A 21,012-nucleotide genomic window follows, 5' to 3' on the forward strand; every position below is an offset into this window, starting at 1 on the left:
CCTGCTCCTGCTTGTAAGCTAGATGGTTAATTAATACCAGAGTTCTGCATGACTCAGCAGCAGAGGCCTCTGCACCATTAACTGTTTCTGGCTAGAGCCTCTGTGAGAGGAGTATATTGTACGGTTACTGAGGGGAAGACTGTTCCCCCTTCCTGAACCCTTGATTACTGGGAGAATCTATTGATATGTGCCTGCTGGGCCAGGAGACATACATTTATTTCCCAAGTTGGGGGCACTTGGCTATAAAAGTGATAGTATCAAATGACCCTACAAGAACCTAGACACAAAAGGGGCAGCTCAGCTGTCAGCTCAGATACCATGGGGAGAGCAGACAGTTTTCATTTAGAATTTGTGCAGTTTAGAAGTTCCAAAAGAACCCCATTTGGCTGATTCCTTCTATAAAGCTCCAGCTGCTGAGGTGTGAATATCTGCAAACAGTGGCAAAGGACAGAAAACACAACCTCACTCTGTCCCATATCCTTCCCAACCCTCCTAGGTCCTTTTGGGAAAAACCTAGACCAAAAATTAAAAACCCAATACCACTGTTCTACATGTGGACACAAGGCTGAATGTAAAAGCAGGACTTTTTGAAAGAAGTAAAAAGAACGGATGGGGGAGAAGATTCCTTTTGAATGAAGATTTTTATAGACTCCTGGTTATCAAACCACAAAGCTGATTATCCTAAATTGATTTTGGTGGGGGATGAGACTAGTTAAAGGAACAAAGATTTGCTTGGATTTATTCTGATTTGCTCTGCTCTTTAATGTAGCAATCGTAAAACCAGACTCTCAACTACTTTAAATTGGCATAGCTTCATGGGTGCTATGCTAGTTTACATCAGCTGAGGCCTTGGCCCATGTAATTTTAGGAATGTTCGTTGCATGGAAAAATTAGCTTTCAAGCAGTTATATACTATGTTTAACTGCAGTAGTATCACAGTATACTGTGACATTTGAATACCTACATTATTATGGTAGCCAGCATATATTGCTAAACATTTCCACAGCTGATTTGATTTTATCTACGCCAAAACAAAAGTTATAGTTAAAGCATTAAGTTTTGAGAATGTGTTTCATTGAAACACACTTAATACCTCTCCACAATTAGGATTTCTTATAGCATCACATTTAATGATGCAACAGATGCACTGGTATAAAGGGAAGTAAATGCTCATCTGCTAGCATCAGGCAGACCATCTACTAGGATGGGAAGCATCAATGTCATAGTGCTGTCATTAAGCGCAGCAAGAGTCAAATCAAGCTCCAGTGTCGTGTGCTATTTCTATTTTAGTGCATTAATAATAAATTGTGAAGGATGTTGTCCAAAGTCTATTCATTGTATACAATACACTTAACTCCTAGAGGAATTTTATACAAGCTTGGAAGACAATGACAGCATGCCCTCAACAGCCAGGTTGCATACTTATTTCATTGGTTCAAAATAGATTTGCACAGAGGAGGAATTGGATAAGGTTGACTCTAAATCTTGGTCAATACCCCCATCTGATTTTGGATAGCATTTTAAGTTCTAGTTTCCTCCTGTTTGAGGGTGGTGGTTCCCAATATGTGAGGTAGGGGGCACAATCGTTCCTGCTGCATGTCATAAGTGCAGAACCAGGTAGCAAAGGGAGCATGGGAACTCCAAAGGCAGCTGCTTTCCCTGCACTTGTTTCCCTCCTCGTCACTCAGGGATGTCAGCCTTACTCCTGCTCCTCCCTCCTCCATGGAGCAGAGAAGCAGCAGTTCCTTTTAAGCCAACCAGCTTCTCTTTATGCATGTTGTGCCTGTTCTCTGGTCAGTCCTGCAGCAGTACAAACACACCAATAGGTCGCTGTGTTAAATATACAGTAGAGATGAAGGAAGAGAAAGGAAGCTGTGGGGAAAGAAATAAAAAGAGAAATGAAGGGAGGGACTGACAGTGGGGGGAGGAAGAAGATAAGGGAGAGGGGTCAAAAACTTGAGAAGGAAGATCCAGAAAAGAAGAAGGGAACTGGGTGAAAGGGTAGTGGGGGAGGGTAAAAATGGTAAGCAAAACCTGTGGAAAACATAAAAGACAAGGAAAGATACAAGACTCAAGGGAGATGTGACTACCATGCTATGCCATTGCATGACACTTGGATGCACTGTTTACAAACATCATAAATGAGGATCTTCTTTAACCCAAAAAGACTGGGGGACCACTGAACTATCTTGATTTGCAAGACCTTGATTCATGCCCTCTCCCTATGTTCCACAGCCAAGGAGTGCATGGTTCAAAGTCCACATCTGATTTTCAAAGTTAAAACCTCCATGATATGTTCCTGCAGGGACAAAATGGTTTTCTCCATCATCTGACGTTGTAGATTACCTCAAATGTATGGTACTTATCTGGTAATTGTCAGTAACCACTTTTCCTGCAGGGTTCAGAATTTTAAAGGATGCATTCAGCATTGATTAAAGAAAATTAACATTTTAAAATAAAGTCAAAATCCTGAATGGCTGAGCAACTGCACACAAAATCTCACTTGTTCCACAATATTTGAAAGCTGTTTAATCGGAAGTAAGAGTAAAATGTAAACTGAGGATCAGATCCAGAGCGGAATTTGAGTCCTACTTCTGCGTATTTGTAAGTTTTGTAAAGAATCCAATGCAGGGTGAGCTTACATGTGCAGTTACAAAAACGTCACACACTTTCTTATAGTTATAGCACATAGCCTTTAAATGGACATTGGTGATTAGGTGGGTGTGAACATCTGTCGGCAGAGTGACTATCCAGGACTGGACAAGAAAGGCAGCTATGAGTCACAGAACAACTGCAAGATGGCCTTGTCTACACTGCCACTTTACAGCGCTGCAACTTTCTCGCTTGCGTATGAAAAAACACCCCCCTGAGCGCAGCAAATTTCAGCACTGTAAAGTGGCAGTGTAGACAGTACACCAGCACTGGGAGCTACTCCCCTCATGGGGGTGGTGCCGTGACTACACAGACACATTAAAGTGCTGCCGTGGCAACGCTTTAACATTGCTAGTGGAGACATACCCTGAGTGAGAGAAGTTGATTCACAAGCCACCAGGTCTGTAAAATGGACACTAAATTTGAAACACTGCCTAAGGGTTTTCTAACCTTTGTATAGTGTAGATCACATCTTAATGGAGAAGTTGTCTCAAGGGCCAGCTCTCCCAATCAGAACTCCACAGACCAAATCCCCTAACTTAGGTTAAATCATCACAAATTAACAACAGCTAGAGCAATTGTTTACATGGAAAAATGACAATATAGGTTTCACTACTTTGAATGCAATTTAGCAGACTGAAATCAGGAGGAGCCATTATCCTGCTACTGCCTGGTTCTCCAAGCCAGAAATGGCTCCCACCAACTGCAATGTTGGAACCTCTTATCCAGTCAATTTCAAGAGGGTAGACGAAAAACAATTTCATGTGCCTCACTTGCCCCAGAGTTCCCTGTCACTTTTATGATCACATTTGCCCATTTTAAAGTGCATTTTTATGTCTTGCTGCTGTACAAAAGACAAGTGGGGAGGGGAAAAAAAAAAAAGCACTGACTATATACAAAGTGTTTTCAAACGCACAAGTTAAGAATGACGACAATGACTTTATTCCCTCCAGTCTTTCAATAGGTAGGTGTTACTTGTAACAGTAGGTAAAATAAATTCAGATAAAAGTTGACTTAATTGCTATTCAGATCTACAAGGATATCCGAATGCACTGTACCTGGAGAAACCAGAGACAAGAGGTCCAAGTCAAAATAAAGGGCTGAAAAGCAATCGGTGTGACAGATACCAGTGATCAACACAAAATACCCCCATTTTTAAAAAATTTTATTTAATCAAAGTTAAGACGTGGATAAACATAAATACAGCACAGTTACTTCAGATCATTCTTCATATTTGTGTACATACAGACTGATGAATGTAATCCCAGTGAAACCTTCAGTCAGCAATGAAGTGCATACTAGCCTACCCCGCCCCCACACACACACGAAAACAAAATCTATTTTTTTTAAAAAAAACCACACAAACTTATAATCTCAGCACACACTCTCTCATTACAAATGATTCATACATAAATAGGTAGTGGGTGCAAACAAGCTAATATGCTAACATGTTTAACCTTTCTTGTTAATGAAAACCAGAAGCAGCCATAATGATTAAAATACATTCAGTTACTGATAACTAGTTGTGCCATGAGGCATTACCAAAAAAGAAATCGTGCTGCAGAGAAAAGCTATATACAACAAGAAAATAAACTGCAAAGTTAATGCATGCATGTTTTGTACTGGAAAAGCACAGCCCTCCCATGTTTTCTCCATGTTTGTTATAAAAGCCCTCTGCATTCAACTAAAATTAAAATGATCTTAAAGGATAATACTTGTAAAGTTTACTTAAGTCTTCAGCCACAGAAAACTGCAATGAAAATAAATGTTCAGAGTCATTTTCAAAACAAAACAAAACAAAAAAAATCTATTCTTCTGATGACATGCATGATTAAAAGGTCTAGGCAAGATAACACTGCTCTACATTCCTGATGACTAAGGAAAAAGCTCAAGTCAATTTAATCTGCAGATGGTCAGGGGATTTTATATTCCAGCAGAAGTAGCAGTTCAGATCTTCTGAATCTTTTCCCCAACAACTACAGGATTTTCTTTCCTGATTTTCTCAGCAGCATCAGCTTTGTAATTGTAAGAACAACTGTGTACATCTGAATAACGGTGCACACCACAGTAAACGTTTCCACACCGGCATTCAAACCCTGTAAACAGAAATATTGACCTATTAAGACAGACACTAAAGACAATTTAATTCTACAGGTTTGGCTTTTTTAATATCCTAAATACTACATTCACATTTGGTACCAACTAATCTCAATCACCAGCGTCAGTCAGTCAAAGCCAGTTTCTGCTGCCAAAATTGCTGTCATATAAAGCACCAAAGTTATAAATCTTTGTTGTAGTGATTATTATAAAGAGCCCTCACTTCAACTATGCATCACTATACAGCACTACAAAAATACATTCCCTCAAGACTTGCTGCAGACATTTTTTCAGTCACCACGCAGTGGAACGACTCAAGTGATTTTCAAATACTTAAAACTGAATCATACCACTTCATTATGAGGGCTGATTAATGAGCAGACTATTACATTTACCTTAACTCCCCAGGCCATTATATAAGAGCTCCCAAACAGAAGCATTTGTAATGAAGATCATTTTGCTTAATAAATGAAACAGTTAAACACAAGGACATATGAAAAGTCCTCTTTAATAAGAGCTACTGGTTGAAAACACCATAGGGCCAAGTTTTACTTCAAATACATCGAAGTCAACAGACTAACCCACACATGAATCTGAAGGCAGAATTTGGTCCTTTGATATTAATTGCATAACTTAGTCTTGGATTAAGAAAGAAAATGAAATATTTCTTACCAGTAAGTCCCACCTTCTTCCGGCACATGAAACAGCGATTCTTTTTCTGTTTTGGTTTGTCAAGTGACTTGTCTTGTTCTTCAGATGTAGACTCTGCACTCTCTGACACTAAAGCTAATATAAAAGAGATAAAACACTGAAAAAAGAGTGGAAAAAATTGCAAGAGATTTGTTTGCGCCACAAGAGAAATTTGAAGCCTATTTTGTAAATTCAAGCTCTGGGACTTGTAACCTTGTTGTAATCAATTTTTCCTTCCATAATCTACAATCTAATCGTGGGTGGAACTCTGCTTTAGCAATATTTCTGCATCACACAACAAGTGCACTTGAGCTCCCTCTTTCTAAATTTAATTATCCAATCTGACTCATCCAAGAGAGAAGTCAGTTGACAGTGCTGAATGTTTTATATACAATTTATAACATACAAACATAAGGACTAGTAAGATAAAGAAAGACCAAGGTTTAAATATATACACACTGTTCCTTTTAAATCTCAAAAACCAAGATTTAAAAATGGGCCTGAAGTTACCAAGTTTGGCAAGATGCAAGTGTAAGGTTTAACAGTTCCATAAAATTGTTACAATTAGCAGTATTCAAAGCTGATTCAAGTCAAGTGAGAAGCACAGATAATTTACTAGAGTTCAACAAAGCACTTCTCCCTTCCGCAATGCTAGGGTTACCATATTAAAGGTTTTTAAAAAGAGGACACTCCACGGGGCCCTGGCCCTGCCCCGCCCCAACTCCACCCCTTCCCCAAAGTCCCCGCCCCAACTCTGCCCCCTCCCCTGAGCACCCCACATTCCCCCTCCTACTCCCTCCCAGCCACGCGAAAAGGGCTGCCCGAGCGCTACCGGCTTCACGGTTTGCCGGCCAGCCACCAGACCTCCAGACCCTGCGCCCCAGGCCGGGCGCTTCCCCAGTGCAACCAGAGCCCGGGAGGGGAAGCGCCCGGCCGGGGGCGCAGGGTCTGGAGGTCTGGGGGCTGCCCAGCCAACTGTGATGCCGGTAGCGCTGGGGCAGCTCCGCTCTTCAGCTGCACAGAGCTGAAGTGTCTGGGGGGACCTGCAGGCGGATTCCCCCGCGGCAGCGGCTGCTGCTGCTCCCCCCAGACACCTCAGCTCTGTGTAGCTGAAGAGCACAGCTGCCCCAGCGCTACCGGCTTCACGGTTTGCCGGGCAGCCCCCAGACCTCCAGACCCTGCGCCCCCAGCCGGGCGCTTCCCCTCCCTGGCTCCGGCTGCGCTAGGGAAGCGCCCGGCCCGGGGCACAGGGTCTGGAGGTCTGGGGGCTGCCCGGCAAACCGTGAAGCCGGTAGCGCTGGGGCAGCTGTGCTCTTCAGCTGCACAGAGCTGAGGTGTCTGGGGGGGAACAGCAGCAGCCGCCGCCGCAGCGGGGAATCCGCCTGCAGTTCACAGCCTGCTGGAGCCGCTCAGGTAAGCAGGGGACTGGGGCAGGGATGCCGGCATTTTCCCAGACATGTTCGGCTTTTTGGCAATTCCCCTCGGACTGGGATTTGAGCACCAAAAAGCCGGACATGTCCGGGAAAATCCAGACGTATGGTAACCCTACGCAATGCTGCCTCACAATGCTATCTTGCTGAGGATAACAATACTGGATCAGACAACTTTCGGTAGGTCAGATTTATGCTACTGAGATGCAGCTTCTCTTTCCAGCCACTGGAGGCTAAAGTGAAGACATCCGTTGCCAATGGAGAAAAGAATTTAATTATGAAATCTGAGGGAGAAGAAATTACCCAAACTGAAAACTACATCCTTTTGGGAAGGTGGAGCTGTAATGTTTCCAGGCAATTCTAATCTTCTCTCGCATCTGAAAGTGAGACATGGGCTGCGTATGGGAGAATCCGAGTAGAGAACATACAGCTGAACAAGTTGCCTGACCCAAGAAAAACATGAGTGGTATTTTGTTCAGTTGCTGCCCTCTTCTTTACACCTTGGTGTATCCAAAACTTAAACAAACTGACAGCAAGGGAAATTAAACTTGTTTTAAATGGGTCCGTAAGCCAAACACTACCTACCAGCTATCTGCTAGGTCAGAATAGGACAAGCTTGCACTGCCTAGGGTGTAGGAAAGTGAGCAGAAGAAATAGGGTGTGCAAGGGAAGGGACAGAGAAAGAATGAAAGGAGGCTGCAACTGGGTGAATGCCAGCGGAAACCAGGCTAATCACATAAATTCCTAAGGAAGGGATACAGCAGTAGTCTTAAAAGTTTGTCTGAACCTTGGCTACTTTTTCTGACAATATACATACAACTGCATGCTTACCAGGCAGAATCTGTCAGAGATACGGTGAAGTATCACTTAACAGCTCTCTACCAACCTCATTACTACTCCTAAAGACTCACCTTTACTTGACGGTTCATGCTTTTTTTACTGTCGATATTATCTGAATGTTTGGGGTGTGCTTAGTGTGTATATACAACTTTGAAATTATCAATGGTCCAACTATAACTGTCTTCAAGTGTTTGTTAACTAGAAGTCCACTTTGTAGACTGGCAATCTGACATTTTGAAAACTAGTAAAATAAAAGGTTACAAGAGGCAGGAAAGTAAGTTTGGATGCAAAACAGGAGAATCTAAGTCTTTCGGAACTAACAGGATGAAATTCTAAAGTAACCAACTCCACTGATTTACTCAAAGAGACTTAGGACAAAGCATGACGTGCAACAGCATGTACAATGGCGGCAAGGTGTGTGCAAGAGAGGAAAAACCTCATTTTAGTGAGTTAATATCTTACAGTTACTGTTTAAGGAAAATTAGCGAGCCACAAAATACTAAATAGCAAAATAAAGGTTTGTTACAGCAAAGACCTAATGCAAATAAATACATCAATTTGGTTGAAAGGTTAACCTAGTGAGCATAAATATATAAATTAAACATATCCATGAAGACATTCATTCCATTATAAAGCAATACTACCATCATGACACATTTGTACCAAAGAATTTTATATGACCTAATATGTGTGTCACCAAATGGATAGTATTTAAGTAAAACTTTCACTTACCTATAGTACATAGTTTAAAATCTGTATCATACATCTTTCCTCTCTCTGGAGCCTTCATCTAGGAAGTCAGGATCATCTACATTATTTTCTATGCTTGCATCATAAAGTAAGTGTACTCTGTTTCTGAGCCCCTTGTAGTGTCAAGTAAATCTAAAATATCCATCAGCAAGTCCTCTCCCATATGGTCTACTGAAATTCTCTAGGTGAGGTCCACAGATGTTGGTTGGGATGGCACATTTTAGATCCATTTCGTTTAAATGTCTTAATAATCTGTGCTCATTTTAAGTGACTTGTTTGCACTTTCTATTTAGTTTTAATTCCTTGCATTTCAGGAGTTATGACAGGTAGTCTATGATCGCTGCAAACACTACATTTTATATTGCTTGATCAGCAGTGGATGGGCTAAAGAGACATCTTAAAATATTCTTTGGCTGCAGCAATAGTAGTACAAGAAAGGTCAGATGAGCGTGAAGCAGGGGAAGGTGAGAAATAAGCAAGAGGCGATTTTGTTTACCACTTACCAGTTATTTAAAATGGCATTGCCAAAGTTTTCCTTCATGCAAGATACTGACCCTGATCCTCTGTCCCTCCTCATTCCACTTTGTACTTCTTAAGCACTAAAGCTGATCTAGCTTCTACTTGTGTTACAGCAGCACTAAGGCTACTGAGGCCCTAGTACAGAGGTGGGCAAACTCCGGCCAACGGGCCACATCCGGCCCATGGGACCCCCCTGCCCGGCCCCGGAGCTCCTAGCCCGGGAGGCTAGCCTCCGGTCCCTCCCCTACTGTTCCCCCTTCCCCGCAGCCTCAGCTCGCCCCGCTGCAGGCGCAATGCTCTGGGTGGCGGAGCTGTGAGTTCCTGGGGCAGCACAGCTGCAGAGCCTGGCCTGACCCGGTGCTCTGTGGTGGCGGTGGCGTGGCCCAGCTCCAGTCGGGTGACGTGGCTGTAGCGCCGCCAGCCACCGGTGCTCCAGGCAGCGCAGTAAGGGGGCAGGGAGCGAGGGGGTGGGATAGAGGGCAGGGGAGTTCGGGGTAGTGGTCAGGGGGCAGGGGTGTGGATAGGGGTTGGGGCGATCGGGGGGGAACAGGGGGATTGAATGGGGGCAGCGGTCCTGGGCAGGCAGTCAGGAAGGAGTGGGGGTTGGATGGGCTGGCGGGGGGCAGTCAGGGGTTCTGGGGGCAGTCAGGGGACAGGGAGTGAGTGTGTATGGATGGGGCAAGGGTCCCGGGGGGGGCCCCCCCCATCAGGGAACGGGGAGGTTGGATGGGGCAGGAGTCCCGGGGTGGGGGCGGGAGATAGGAGGTGGGGGCTGGGCCACAACCCCCTCCCCTAACCAGCCCTCCATACGATTTCCAAAGCCTGATGTGGCCCTCAGGCCAAAAAAAGTTTGCCCACCCCTGCCCTAGTGGCTCCCAGTATCGGGGGGGGGGAGGGGTATCGAAAAGGTAGTGTTAAAGCCACTTATACTTCCCTCCCCAGTGTAATCCAGTCTTCTTAGAGGGAGGGTGGATTCCTAAGTAGCAAAATGCTTGGGAAAACAATGGAAGCAAAGACAACTCTTATTTAAAAAAAAACAAAAAAAAACACTACTAATGGAAAAGCAGCATAGCAACTGTCTGCTAGCACGTCTTCCCTGTTGCAGCCTCCCTATTCTTGGGTTTCAAAGCTCCATGTAGGTAGATTATACATGGAAGTCAGCAGCTCCCTTATAATGTGTGTTTCAGACACCTTTAAACCTAGTGGTTTGAACTTTAGCCCCACTGGCCTGTAACTCCTCCTGGCACTATAGTTGCAGTAGCACAGTAACACTTCTAGACTACCCTCCTGAATCCAACTCTTGCAAGAATATGCTGAACTGTGGTGCTGAGTTTGTGTAAAACAGCCCCACTGTAAAGTAAAGGATCTTTGACTTGCATAGGAGTCATGACTATTAATCTTAATTACATAAACCAGAGCTTTGGAGGCATAGCAGTGCTTGCTGCCTGTATTAGAGCAAGTTGCAAAGGAGAGTTTTTGTATGCCTAATTGGGCCTGTCCAACAAGAGAATCCCATATTAATGCAACAAGGCGGGGGACCAACCTGAGCAAGGAGTGAAAATGGCTGGTGCAGTACTAAGTATTTAGACTGCAAAGCCCAGAAGGGTCATGTAGTAACCAGATAACGTCTTTACCTGATTAATACACAGAGAAATCAAGAGCCTCCAACGCTCCCCCCCAGAAACTCAAACAGTTTTGATAGTTAACATTCAAAAACATGAGGCTAGAAGTGCAATATATTGAAGAGAACACTTCCAATGACCCAAAAGGTCTTTTCCACTTTTAATTTCTATAGGACCCGTTGTACATCCTAAATCTGCAAGGTAAAGGGTCCCCACAATGTGCAGATCTATCTGAGGCTATGCTTAAGACACAGAGGTGGTACACCAGTACAAAAGCAACTTCACCATCTGATTCTCCTACAGTTTGCTAAGGAGAAACCCTAATCCAATGAACCCACTGGCTAGCTCAACAGATTGAGAGTCTCACTGGCTAACTGTAGCAGGTCCAAAGGAGACTTGGGGTGGAGGGCACAATGCACTATGATGTATGTTTAGGAAGCTACAGGGAGAAGCTCGCTGGAGGGTATAGTTATGGAGATACACTGGGCAGCTCTGCTGGGAATCTGAGCTTTGCTGGAGGGACTGTCTGGGGAAGGGTGCGGAAGACATGGAGCCAAACTGAAAGTAAAATGGAAGTAGACTGCAAAGATTGTTCTATCAGTTTCCACTGCAGAAAGGAAAACAAAAAGCACAGGGTGGAGTAGTGTTATCTTTGGATACTTTAAGTCTTCCCAGGTGATGTAATGCTGTGTCTGCAACATAAAATGTTGTGTGAAATTTGAAGTCCGTAACGGTTATTGTTAAACTACAGGAGTTCAAGAAAGCCTGAAAGGACAGTTGTCATCTTATATTGGGTGAAGCAAGCCTCCTAGGAGTCTGACAGTGGCCTAGAAATTTCAAGTTTGTGCTCCTTATTGAAATGATCTGTTTTTAGAATGATCAGGGTCAGGTTTTCGGTTTAAGGGATTTTAGCACAACTCCAAATGGAAAACACAAAATATTCATAACTGTGGAGCCACTAGGGTGCTTCCTTAATTTTGCTCCATGTTGCCTTTTGCAATATAAGTGCTCTTTTAAGCACTACGGGCAATATATGCAAACTAAATATGAGCAGTTCTGTCACAGCTCTGATCCAAAGCCTTTTGAAGTCTATGGAAATGTTCCCATTGACTTACATGTGCTTTCAGTCACACCAGCAGATACTGTGAGCACCATAGCATTTATCTAAGATATTCAATACTGCATGCAATGTGTTCCCTGTAGTTAGTCCATTTTTATTTTAAATAATAGTCCAGCTCAAAAGATTATTTACCTATGGACTGGACAGACCAAGACATGCGTCAACAGTGGGCACCTTCCAGTAGTCAGATGAGACAGACAGACCTTTCATACATTTTGCCAAGTTCATTTTCATTGAGCTCAGACAAGTTTCATGATGGTACACAATGCCCAGTGACTTAAATCAAGCTATTTCTACTTCCCGGCCATCTACAGAGGAGGCCTGAGAGCCTGGTTTTTTGGTCTCAATCTTTTGCTGTTCTGGGCCAATGTAACTACCATAACGCTGAGTGCACGTTTCATTAAAAAGCTCTCAACCCTACCACTTGTTGAAACCCACTCCCATCCTAAAAGTTATGCAGATATTGCCATTAAGCAAGAAAAAAAGGCAGACCAGCCTGTAGCCCTACTATGCTGCGTATGCCCTTAAGTGACCTTTACATTATAGTCAGAAGAAGTCAAAGAATATTGGAGAGTTTAGCTGCACATGAACAAAAGTATTACTGTGTTACCCTGCATTTAGCAGGGAGCATACATGAAGATAATGAATGGTTTGTAGCACTATAACTTGCAAAGTGGTTTACCTGAACATTTCTAGGGCAAAAACCTCATGAGGGGAAAAAAAGTTAGGTTTTATCTTAATGCATTTTATCTTGTCATATTAGGGATAATGTTCTTAAGATTTGAGAATGTTCACAATTAATAGCTTTTAGAGTTATCCAAGGTCTTTAGCTTTGCCTCAGTATTTAATACCCACAACCAGTTTGAGTAAACAAATTGTAGAACATACTGACTATTTGAAAGCCAGGTTTGCTGAAGTTTCCTACCTCTTCCTTGATCTGTTTTGCAAGGCATAACACAAACTTGGGTGTATAAAGGCAAAGCCACACAGACTAGATCAAGTCAGAGCCATCTGAGGGATTTGTAACCTGGCAATTTTACCTAGGCTGCCTGAACATGTTACATGATATCTGCACAAATGCAAATAATACTTCATGTGTCTGTTTGCTAGTTTGTTTTTTTAACTTCTAGGAGAGTCTAAGTAAGTGTGATTTGTCCAAGCTCTCATTTACACTTGCAGCTGCATGTAGCATATGTGTAGCCACGTGCCACAGGGAAAGGCAGGCTGCAGCCACAATGCTGTGTGTAGCTATATGTGGCAGTGAAAGGCTCTGGCAGTTGGGCAGTACACTGTTAAAAACAAAGTGTACATGTAGGAGGCACAGCTTGGGCACGTAGAGGGACATCCAGGGTATATATTCTAGGGTTCTGGCATCTCTTTACTCGCCTAAGCAGTGCCTCAGTGTCTACACTGCTATTTATACCTGTGCTAGCTGGGTATGCAATGTCTACACACTGCCTTAAGTGCAAACCTACTCATTATTGCAGCCTTTTGTGTTCTGTTATACAAATCTAATAGTAACCAATTTAGATTCCTACAAAAAACATTAGTGCATACTTTAACCTTTATTAAATTACCAGTATGGAACATACTCATAAACGTCAAATGATTTATTTGAATGAGGTATGTTTATATTTGGTTTATGCTGATTATATTGTGCAGAATATTTTCATTTTGAATTCTCAGCTGATGCAGTGTTTTATGCAATAAAGAACTAATGCTTCAATCTGGCACTAATGCCCCACACTGCTTTGACCAGAAATTACAAGCTATTTTTATGGTAGCTACTGAAGCAGCTACCAAAACATGAAACTTTCTTAATTTAAGGTGAACAGGTACAACTTTCTGATGCACAAAGCAAGAATTGCTTCTTAGAAGCAGGAATTTTAGAAAGCTGGGGTAAGTAAAATGGGTAAATTGAACTGTGATACTATAGATCGAACAGTTTTTTAAATTTAATATTATCTTGGATTCCCCAAGAGATACTAATAGATCCTCACACTACTAGCATGAATGTGAATTTCATTCAAATTTTTTTTTACATTATCTTATCTCACACAAAATTGTTACAGTAGCTTAAAAACATGTTTGTGTAGAGTCTAGCTAGCTCCAAGCAAAAATTATTTTATTTGCTAAGCGTCTAAACAAAAAAATTAAGTGTTACCTGCAAAACCTGGAAGTGAACAGACTGAACTTTGTGTTTGCAAAGTACAGTGTTAAGGTTATGCACAGAAACTCCCTTCAAAAGAGAGAGAGGGCTGACTGCCACCACTGGAGAGCAGCTATGAATTTTCTTGTGACAGGGAATTCCATGTCTGGGTCCTCATGGTTTAGATCTGTAGTTACTAGATGCTGGTGATCCTTACAGTGAAACAGGCAGTAAAATGAAGCATGAGACCACAAGGTCCAGAGTTCCTCAAGCACCAGGCACAGGAAAATTCCCATTACAGTAACTCCTCACTTAACGTCTTCCCGGTTAACGTTGTTTCATTGTTACGTCACTGATCCATTACAGAACATATTCATTTAAAGTTGCGCAATGTTTGCTTATAATGTTGTTTGACCGTGGGGGCTCGGAACCAGGGTGGGCTGGCAGCCCCCCCCCCCCCCCCCATCAGCTCCCGTCCACCCCCGTACCCCAGCACCTCCCGCCTGCCGGCGGCCCTGCAGATCAGCAACTCCCCCCTCCCTCTCCATACCGCTCGCCTGCAGCAATCAGCTGTTTTGCGGCATTCAGGAGGCTCGGGGGGAGGAACGAGGACGCGGCATGCAACCTGCCCCTCCCTCCCCGCGCCTCCCACCCACGGCAATCAGCTGTTTCGTGGCATTCAGGAGGCTGAGGGGAGGTGGGAGGAGTGAGGACATGGCGCACTCGGGGGGAAAGGGGGTGGAGCAGGGGCGGGAAGTCGCTTGGTGGGGGTGGGGCCTTGGGGAAAGGGGGTGGCCTGGGGGCAGGCCTAGGGCAGAACCGGGAGTTGAGCACCCCCCAGCACTTTGGAAAGAACAGCAAGAGGAGCAGCAGGACGATCCACCCTCTTTCACCCTCTGACAACAGCACCTCAACCAAGCTTCGCAGTCGTTATTGCTGAGTACAGTATTAAATTGTTTGTTTAAAATTGTTTAAAATGTATACTGTATATGTATATAATGTCTTTTGTCTGGCAAAAAAAAAATGTCCCTGGAACCTAACCCCCCTATTTACATTAATTCTTATGGGGAAATTGGATTCGCTTAACATTGTTTCGCTTAGACTCGCATTTTTCAAGAACATAACTACAATGTTAAGCGAGGAGTTACTGTATCAGGGCTTCTCATTTATGTGAGCCTTCCCTCTGGTGAAAAAACCAACCAACAATACACTTTTCACTCTTCTGGGGGAGGAGGCAGGGTCATCTGTCAGTGCATCCAGATGGGCACCTTGGAGACAGGAGGAGAAACACCTTATCGGCTGATTACCAGCTCCATATTCCAGAACTAACAGAATGCCAAACTAGCCTCCAAGAAACTTCCTTTAGGGCACTGGGTCATTCATAAACAATGGAATGATACAGAATCCTTGTTATATGAAGGCTACCACAAACTCTGAAAATCCTGAGATGACATGAGGCCAAAGTGAAATCTGGGATGTTCCCAACAAAGAGAGCCCCCTGAAAAGGGAGAGCAATCTGATCCATATCATTAATCTTTTACTGCTGGGGAAATGTAGGGAAGCAGGAACTGTAGCTCACAAGACCAGACAATGTCAGAATGGGAGATATGAATCTGCTGCAGAAGTAAAATAAGCAGCCTCAAGGTCAGGAGTCTTTCTAGACTACCCTTGTGTTTTCCCATCTGCAATATTGTGAAGGATACTAGAGTTTAAGAGCTAGTCTGTCTTAGAAAACAGTGCATCTGCCCAACTGCCCAGTCCATTCAGGGGACACCCACTTGAAGAATCTGTTGTAAAGTTTGTAGAGCTCAAATTGCTTTGTGAGGGCAGATTTGGCATGTAGATTGGCACAAGCCACCCATGTTCTTTTGCATATATGAATTAAGTAGCATGGCCTCCCGCTTTTCCTATCCCATTCCCCTCACCAATTTTTCCTCAGAATCTTCAATTCATAGCCACAGAGACATTTGACAGTTAGTCCCAGTTCTATTGATGAGGCGCTGCAGGAAAGCTCAGCAGGTAGGTCCTTCCTAGTCTGGACACATTCTCTCTCTTCAGACGAGCTAGTAGGAGAGTGTCATGAGAGAGATCTGAGGACTTGGCCTTATTAAAAATGAAGGAACAAAGGATGAAAGACACATAGATTCATCCCCAAGGAAGAAATGAATTGTAGGTCTCAAATCTTCAGGAGAAATAAATGGGCAAACCCAACCCTACACTGTCAGATGAGATTGCTCAATTCACGCCAGGACTACTGCAAAGAAAACTGAGTGGAAAGCCAGTCTGGAACCACCTGAGCTCCCTTACCAAAAGGTAAGTGGTCTCTGTACTCATCTCAGAATCAGTCAGTTATTAGCTAGGCGTGGAGATTCTGCTAGTTCTGGCAAGTTATCCCTGTGGCTTGGGTCTCTTGCAGCAAACCCTCATGGAGCAGGGGCAGCTCACTGAAGAGGTAAGCACTGAAGAGAACAGGTGAGGAAGAACCCCTCACTTTTTCATTCACCTGTGGAAAGTAAAAACAAGATGGTAGATGCTGCAGAGATGGAATGGCTTGACTGTGCTACAAGCTGAAACGAAGCAAAGTGAGTAGGGAGCAGAGCATGCACTGGATGCAAGGAGAAGAGCCATGGGACTGGAGAATCTTGGAAAGTTATTTGCCGGCCTGAGAACCAGTAAGGAGAAGGGAAAACCCAGCTGTGTGCCAGGGAGACCAAACCATGGAAATATATTTTTTCCTAATATACAGTCCACGGCATCTTAGATCTCATATTAAGGTTTTATCTTCATAGGTGAAATTGAGGAGTCTTCACTTGGGGGATAATTCCATATGAATAGGAGTAAGATATTTTACCAATTATAAGCCATGGCAGTTTGTCTATAAAATGGGAATATGGAGATATGCATTTACACATGTTCATTTATGTACTGATGGATTTTAATGTGCAAATTTACCTTAGAAATAGCTCTATTTTAAACTGTGACTACATAAACTAAAAAAGCATGAAACCACATATAAGAACATTTTCCACGTTCTTCTATTTAGCACAGGTAGCAGTCAGTTAGAAAGACCAAGTGACCCATCCTATCTCAAAGAGGGAGAACAGTATTCAAAATTATAAAGTTTAAACTTTAGAGTATATCTGAAGAGTGGGGTTCAGACATCAGAGGTGGGTGTGGTAAAAGAATTTAGCTTCAGGAATGTTTAGTAAATAATTAAATTAAGTTAGAGCAGTGTTTCCCAAACTTGGGACGCCATTTGTGTAGGGAAAGCCCCTGGCGGGCCGGGACGGTTTGTTTACCTGCCGCGTCCGCAGGTCCGGCCGATCGCGGCTCCCACTGGCCGCGGTTCGCTGCTCCAGGCCAATGGGAGCTGCGGGAAGCGGCGGCCAGTACGCCCCTCGGCCCATGCCCGTGGTGGCAAATGTCAAATTAGTCCAGAACATTTGAACATTGTCTGAAACAGCTAAAGCCATCCTCCTCCTCCTCAAGCAGTAAAAACCCTGAAGATTGATATCTGCACCATATCTGAAGTGTGCTGGCCAGGAAGCAGTGAAAAGAAAGTTGAGGACCACATGATGATGATAATGCCTAAGTATTGCAAGGTTCTGAGAAAAATTAGGGACATAGAATTGGTAATTCCATTCTCTCCCCGCTCCCCCTACCCATCTCATAAAACTTAACACTATTGTATATCTTTACTTATGATCATGTTAAATGTGCAAGCTTGCTGTAAGTAACAGAAAACCGCGTGGAAAAAAATACACTTTGTGCCAACCATAAAGATTTTAGGGCAGTATTAGTAAAGTCACCTACCCAGAAAAAGCCAGTTATTTTCTAATGTATTTTCCATTTTCCTTCTAGCACCTGAATTTTAACCCTTGCTGCAAAATTACAGCAGGTTTGGTGTACATAATTTAATCTTTGATAAGATGAATATTGATGGTTCCATCTAATGTATATGTACTATTAGTCAGCCTTTTACCTACAAGATAATATTACATATTACAGTGTATTACCAGTTTCAAAATGGATTGAAGACCACTAGAATTATTCACACTGTATCAGCGCCACAACAATGTATGCTACTGCTAGAGCATTTACAGCTAATATCCAAACTACGTCAAAAATTTCACAATCTAGTTTGGGCAGATAAAAACAGACCATTGTATATATTTTTAACAGCACCAAGTTCTTTCATCACTCAATAGTTAAAATCTGATTTTAATAATGTTTTAGTAAAAAATAATCAATCCATTCATAATGTTAGCTAAATGCATATTTCCCCAACCCCAGTTAAAAACCCAGCACTAAGGCGCACACCGATTTTAACCACATTTTATATAGTTAGAATTCAAAGTCAACTGAAATGTGAACATTTTTGTCAACCTTCTTTGAAGTTTCGATACGGGTAGTATTTCCACATTAAAAGCACATGCATACCATGTTTTAGTGTCTTTCAGCTTTATGCAACATTGTCATTACATTGCTCAGAATGCAGTATATTAGAATTTATTATAAAACTAGTCAAGGTTTAAAAACAGCATATATGTTTCATACATGCTTTAATTATGCAAATTCAGACACTAACCTTGCAAATCTTCTGTTTCGGGTACTGTTTTGTCCACAGCTGTAATTTCTGCTTGGGATGATGCTACAGATTCTGTTAAAAGTGACTGGTTTGACACAGGACTAGGAAAAAAAACAGTTGAGAATTTGTAAGAGCCAGGTACAGGCTTTATTTTCACAAAGATTGCTCAGATATTATGATAGGACAACAACGCAGTGTGCTAAATCTTTTAATTTGGAAGTTAAGGACTTCAATGGCAAATTACAGCACTAGTTAGTGTATAAACAAAACAAAAAACAAACAAACAAACTGATGAGAAGCCAATATTTTCAGCTTCCATTGTAGCACACACTTCAGTAAGGAGTAGGCTTGGCAAATCAATTTTTATTTTCTTATCATTGTAACTGATAATACTGATGTTTATTTTTACCCATTTTAATTTTCATAGTTGCAAGAAATTATGGGGGAGATTAGACAATTATTATTTAATGACATTAGGAATTGAGATTCAAATAGTTAAAGCTTTATAACCTTTAAAGCATAAATTGTCAACATCAAGTCAAAATAAACATGCTTAAACCAAACCCTAAAAAATTCTCAAGCAGATTTTTCTTACTTTGCCTATCTGTAAATTTTGATTATTACTGATAGAAATATTTTGTCAGATTGTGTGTGTATAGTGAAACCAATGTTTATCAAAATGTACAGATAACAATCTAATAAGCCTAGTTAAGAGTAATGATAACTAGATGAAGTAACTGTAGTGGCTACTAAACTTCAGATTCACATACTGGTGCGTTTAACGTGAGTAAGAAAATTGCAGCTGGTCACTGAGAGTGGTCATTAGGCTGTAGCCTGAATGCAGGAAGATAAGGGAATCTACTCAAATACACCTCTACCCCGATATAACGCGACCCGATAGAACACAAACTTGGATACATCGCCGTAAAGCAGTGCTCTGGGGGGGCGGGGCTGCGCACTCCGGTGGATCAAAGCAAGTTCGATATAACATGGTTTCACCTATAACGCAGTAAGATTTTTTGGCTCCCAAGGACAGAGTTATATCGAGGTAGAGGTGTACTTAGGACTTACTTCCACAGAACATCTTGCATTCTGCTCTTCCATTCCATCATCCCGTTACATAAAGAAGCCCGTACAACTTTGTGACTTGAGCCTTCAGCCACACTGATGATGCACTACTTAGAATAGATCAAAACTCCCAGGTGCTGATAGGGTGCAGGGCACTTCCCTTTTAGGAATCCACTTACCCAGAGGTGGATTACAATTTTGTGGGGCCCTGGGCCAGAGCAAGCAGGGGGCCCCTCCCCACCCGTTTCGCCTGCAGTCCCTCCCTCCACGGCACTCCTGCCAGGGAATGGGGTCAGGGCACAGGGGCTTGCCCCTCCCACCAGGGAGCAAGGTTGGGCGTGGGTGCCTCCCCTGCTCCCCGGCAGGAGCGCCGGGTGAGCAGGTGAAGAGCCCTCACGCCACAATCCCGCTCCCTGGCAGGAGCACCAGGCAAGCGGGCAGAGCGGGGCAAGCCACCGCATTCCAACCCTGGCAGGAGTGCTGGGCGAGCAGGTGGAGTGCTGGGCGAGCAGGTGGAGCGGGTTGGGGCACCAGGGTGCCCATTTTTCCAGGACCCCTCATTTGGTTGGGGACCCTGGGCATGGGCCCCATTGGCAGATTAGGTAATGGGCCAACCAAGCCAGATATTATCAGAGAATTGACGGAAGGAAAGAGAGGCTGGCTCTGGATACTAGCCAGGATCTGGGGGAGGAAGGGTAAAGGTGCCTTGCATCATTTCAGAAGGTTTTCCTCTACCCCTGGGCCTATAATACTTTGACACTTTTCCAGACCTGGCATGAACTTTGTGCAGTTTGACTGGGTAAAAAGGCAGTATTAGTGTGAAGTACAAACCTTCCACCCAAGCTGGAAATAGAAGGGTGAAAGGATCATAAGATCAGCTAGCTCTGCAGGTCGTATTCAGCTCATAACTCATACTTGTAAACTTGGGTATCAAGTTAACAGCTTTCATAAATATTGACTGAGAAGCTGTAAACTAGGACTAGTTTTGTTCAGATAACTATAAACGAAGGAGTCTAATCTTACCTAACTGTAGTCTATGTTATGACATTTTTAAAAAGGAGAAGCTTGGTTGATGAAGTTAGAAATTGCAAGTCAGTTTACTTTAAATATTAATATAATCTGTTTGTCTAGCTTCTTTCATGCCAAAAGATCCCAATGTACTTGAAAAAATTAAACTGCTGTTGGGTTCATGTCATTCAACACTGAAATGCAGCGACCAAAATAAATACTTAGCTCTTACATACTGCTTTTCATTTGTAGAAATCGGAATGATTTACAAAAGACATATATCCTTTACTAATTCAGACAGAGGTGAAGGAGATAGCAGTTGAGTAGCAGAGCTAGGAATAGAACTCAAGTCTCCTATATCCTATTCTGAATACCTATCCTCTAGATCAGTGTTTCCCAAACTTGGGACGCCGCTTGTGTAGGGAAAGCCCCTGGTGGGCCGGGCCGGTTTGTTTACCTGCCGCGTCCGCAGGTCCGGC

General features: G+C 43.0%; 1 protein-coding gene across 2 annotated transcripts in view; it reads right to left on the reverse strand.

The window, feature by feature from the left end:
• Nucleotides 1-3,800: 3,800 nt before the first annotated feature.
• Nucleotides 3,801-21,012, reverse strand: part of ZFAND6 (zinc finger AN1-type containing 6) — a 54,223-nt gene continuing 37,011 nt past the window's right edge. For both annotated transcript variants that reach the window (XM_065411679.1, XM_065411680.1), the window contains 3 exons: nt 18,458-18,558; nt 5,422-5,535; nt 3,801-4,748 (listed from right to left, as the gene is read on the reverse strand). In XM_065411679.1, coding sequence (XP_065267751.1) covers nt 4,600-4,748; nt 5,422-5,535; nt 18,458-18,558 — 364 coding nt within the window. In that variant the 3' untranslated portion in view covers nt 3,801-4,599. The remainder of the gene's footprint in view (nt 4,749-5,421; nt 5,536-18,457; nt 18,559-21,012) is intronic.

Source organism: Emys orbicularis, chromosome 10, assembly GCF_028017835.1.
Source record: "Emys orbicularis isolate rEmyOrb1 chromosome 10, rEmyOrb1.hap1, whole genome shotgun sequence".
Classification (NCBI taxonomy): Eukaryota; Metazoa; Chordata; order Testudines; family Emydidae; genus Emys; species Emys orbicularis.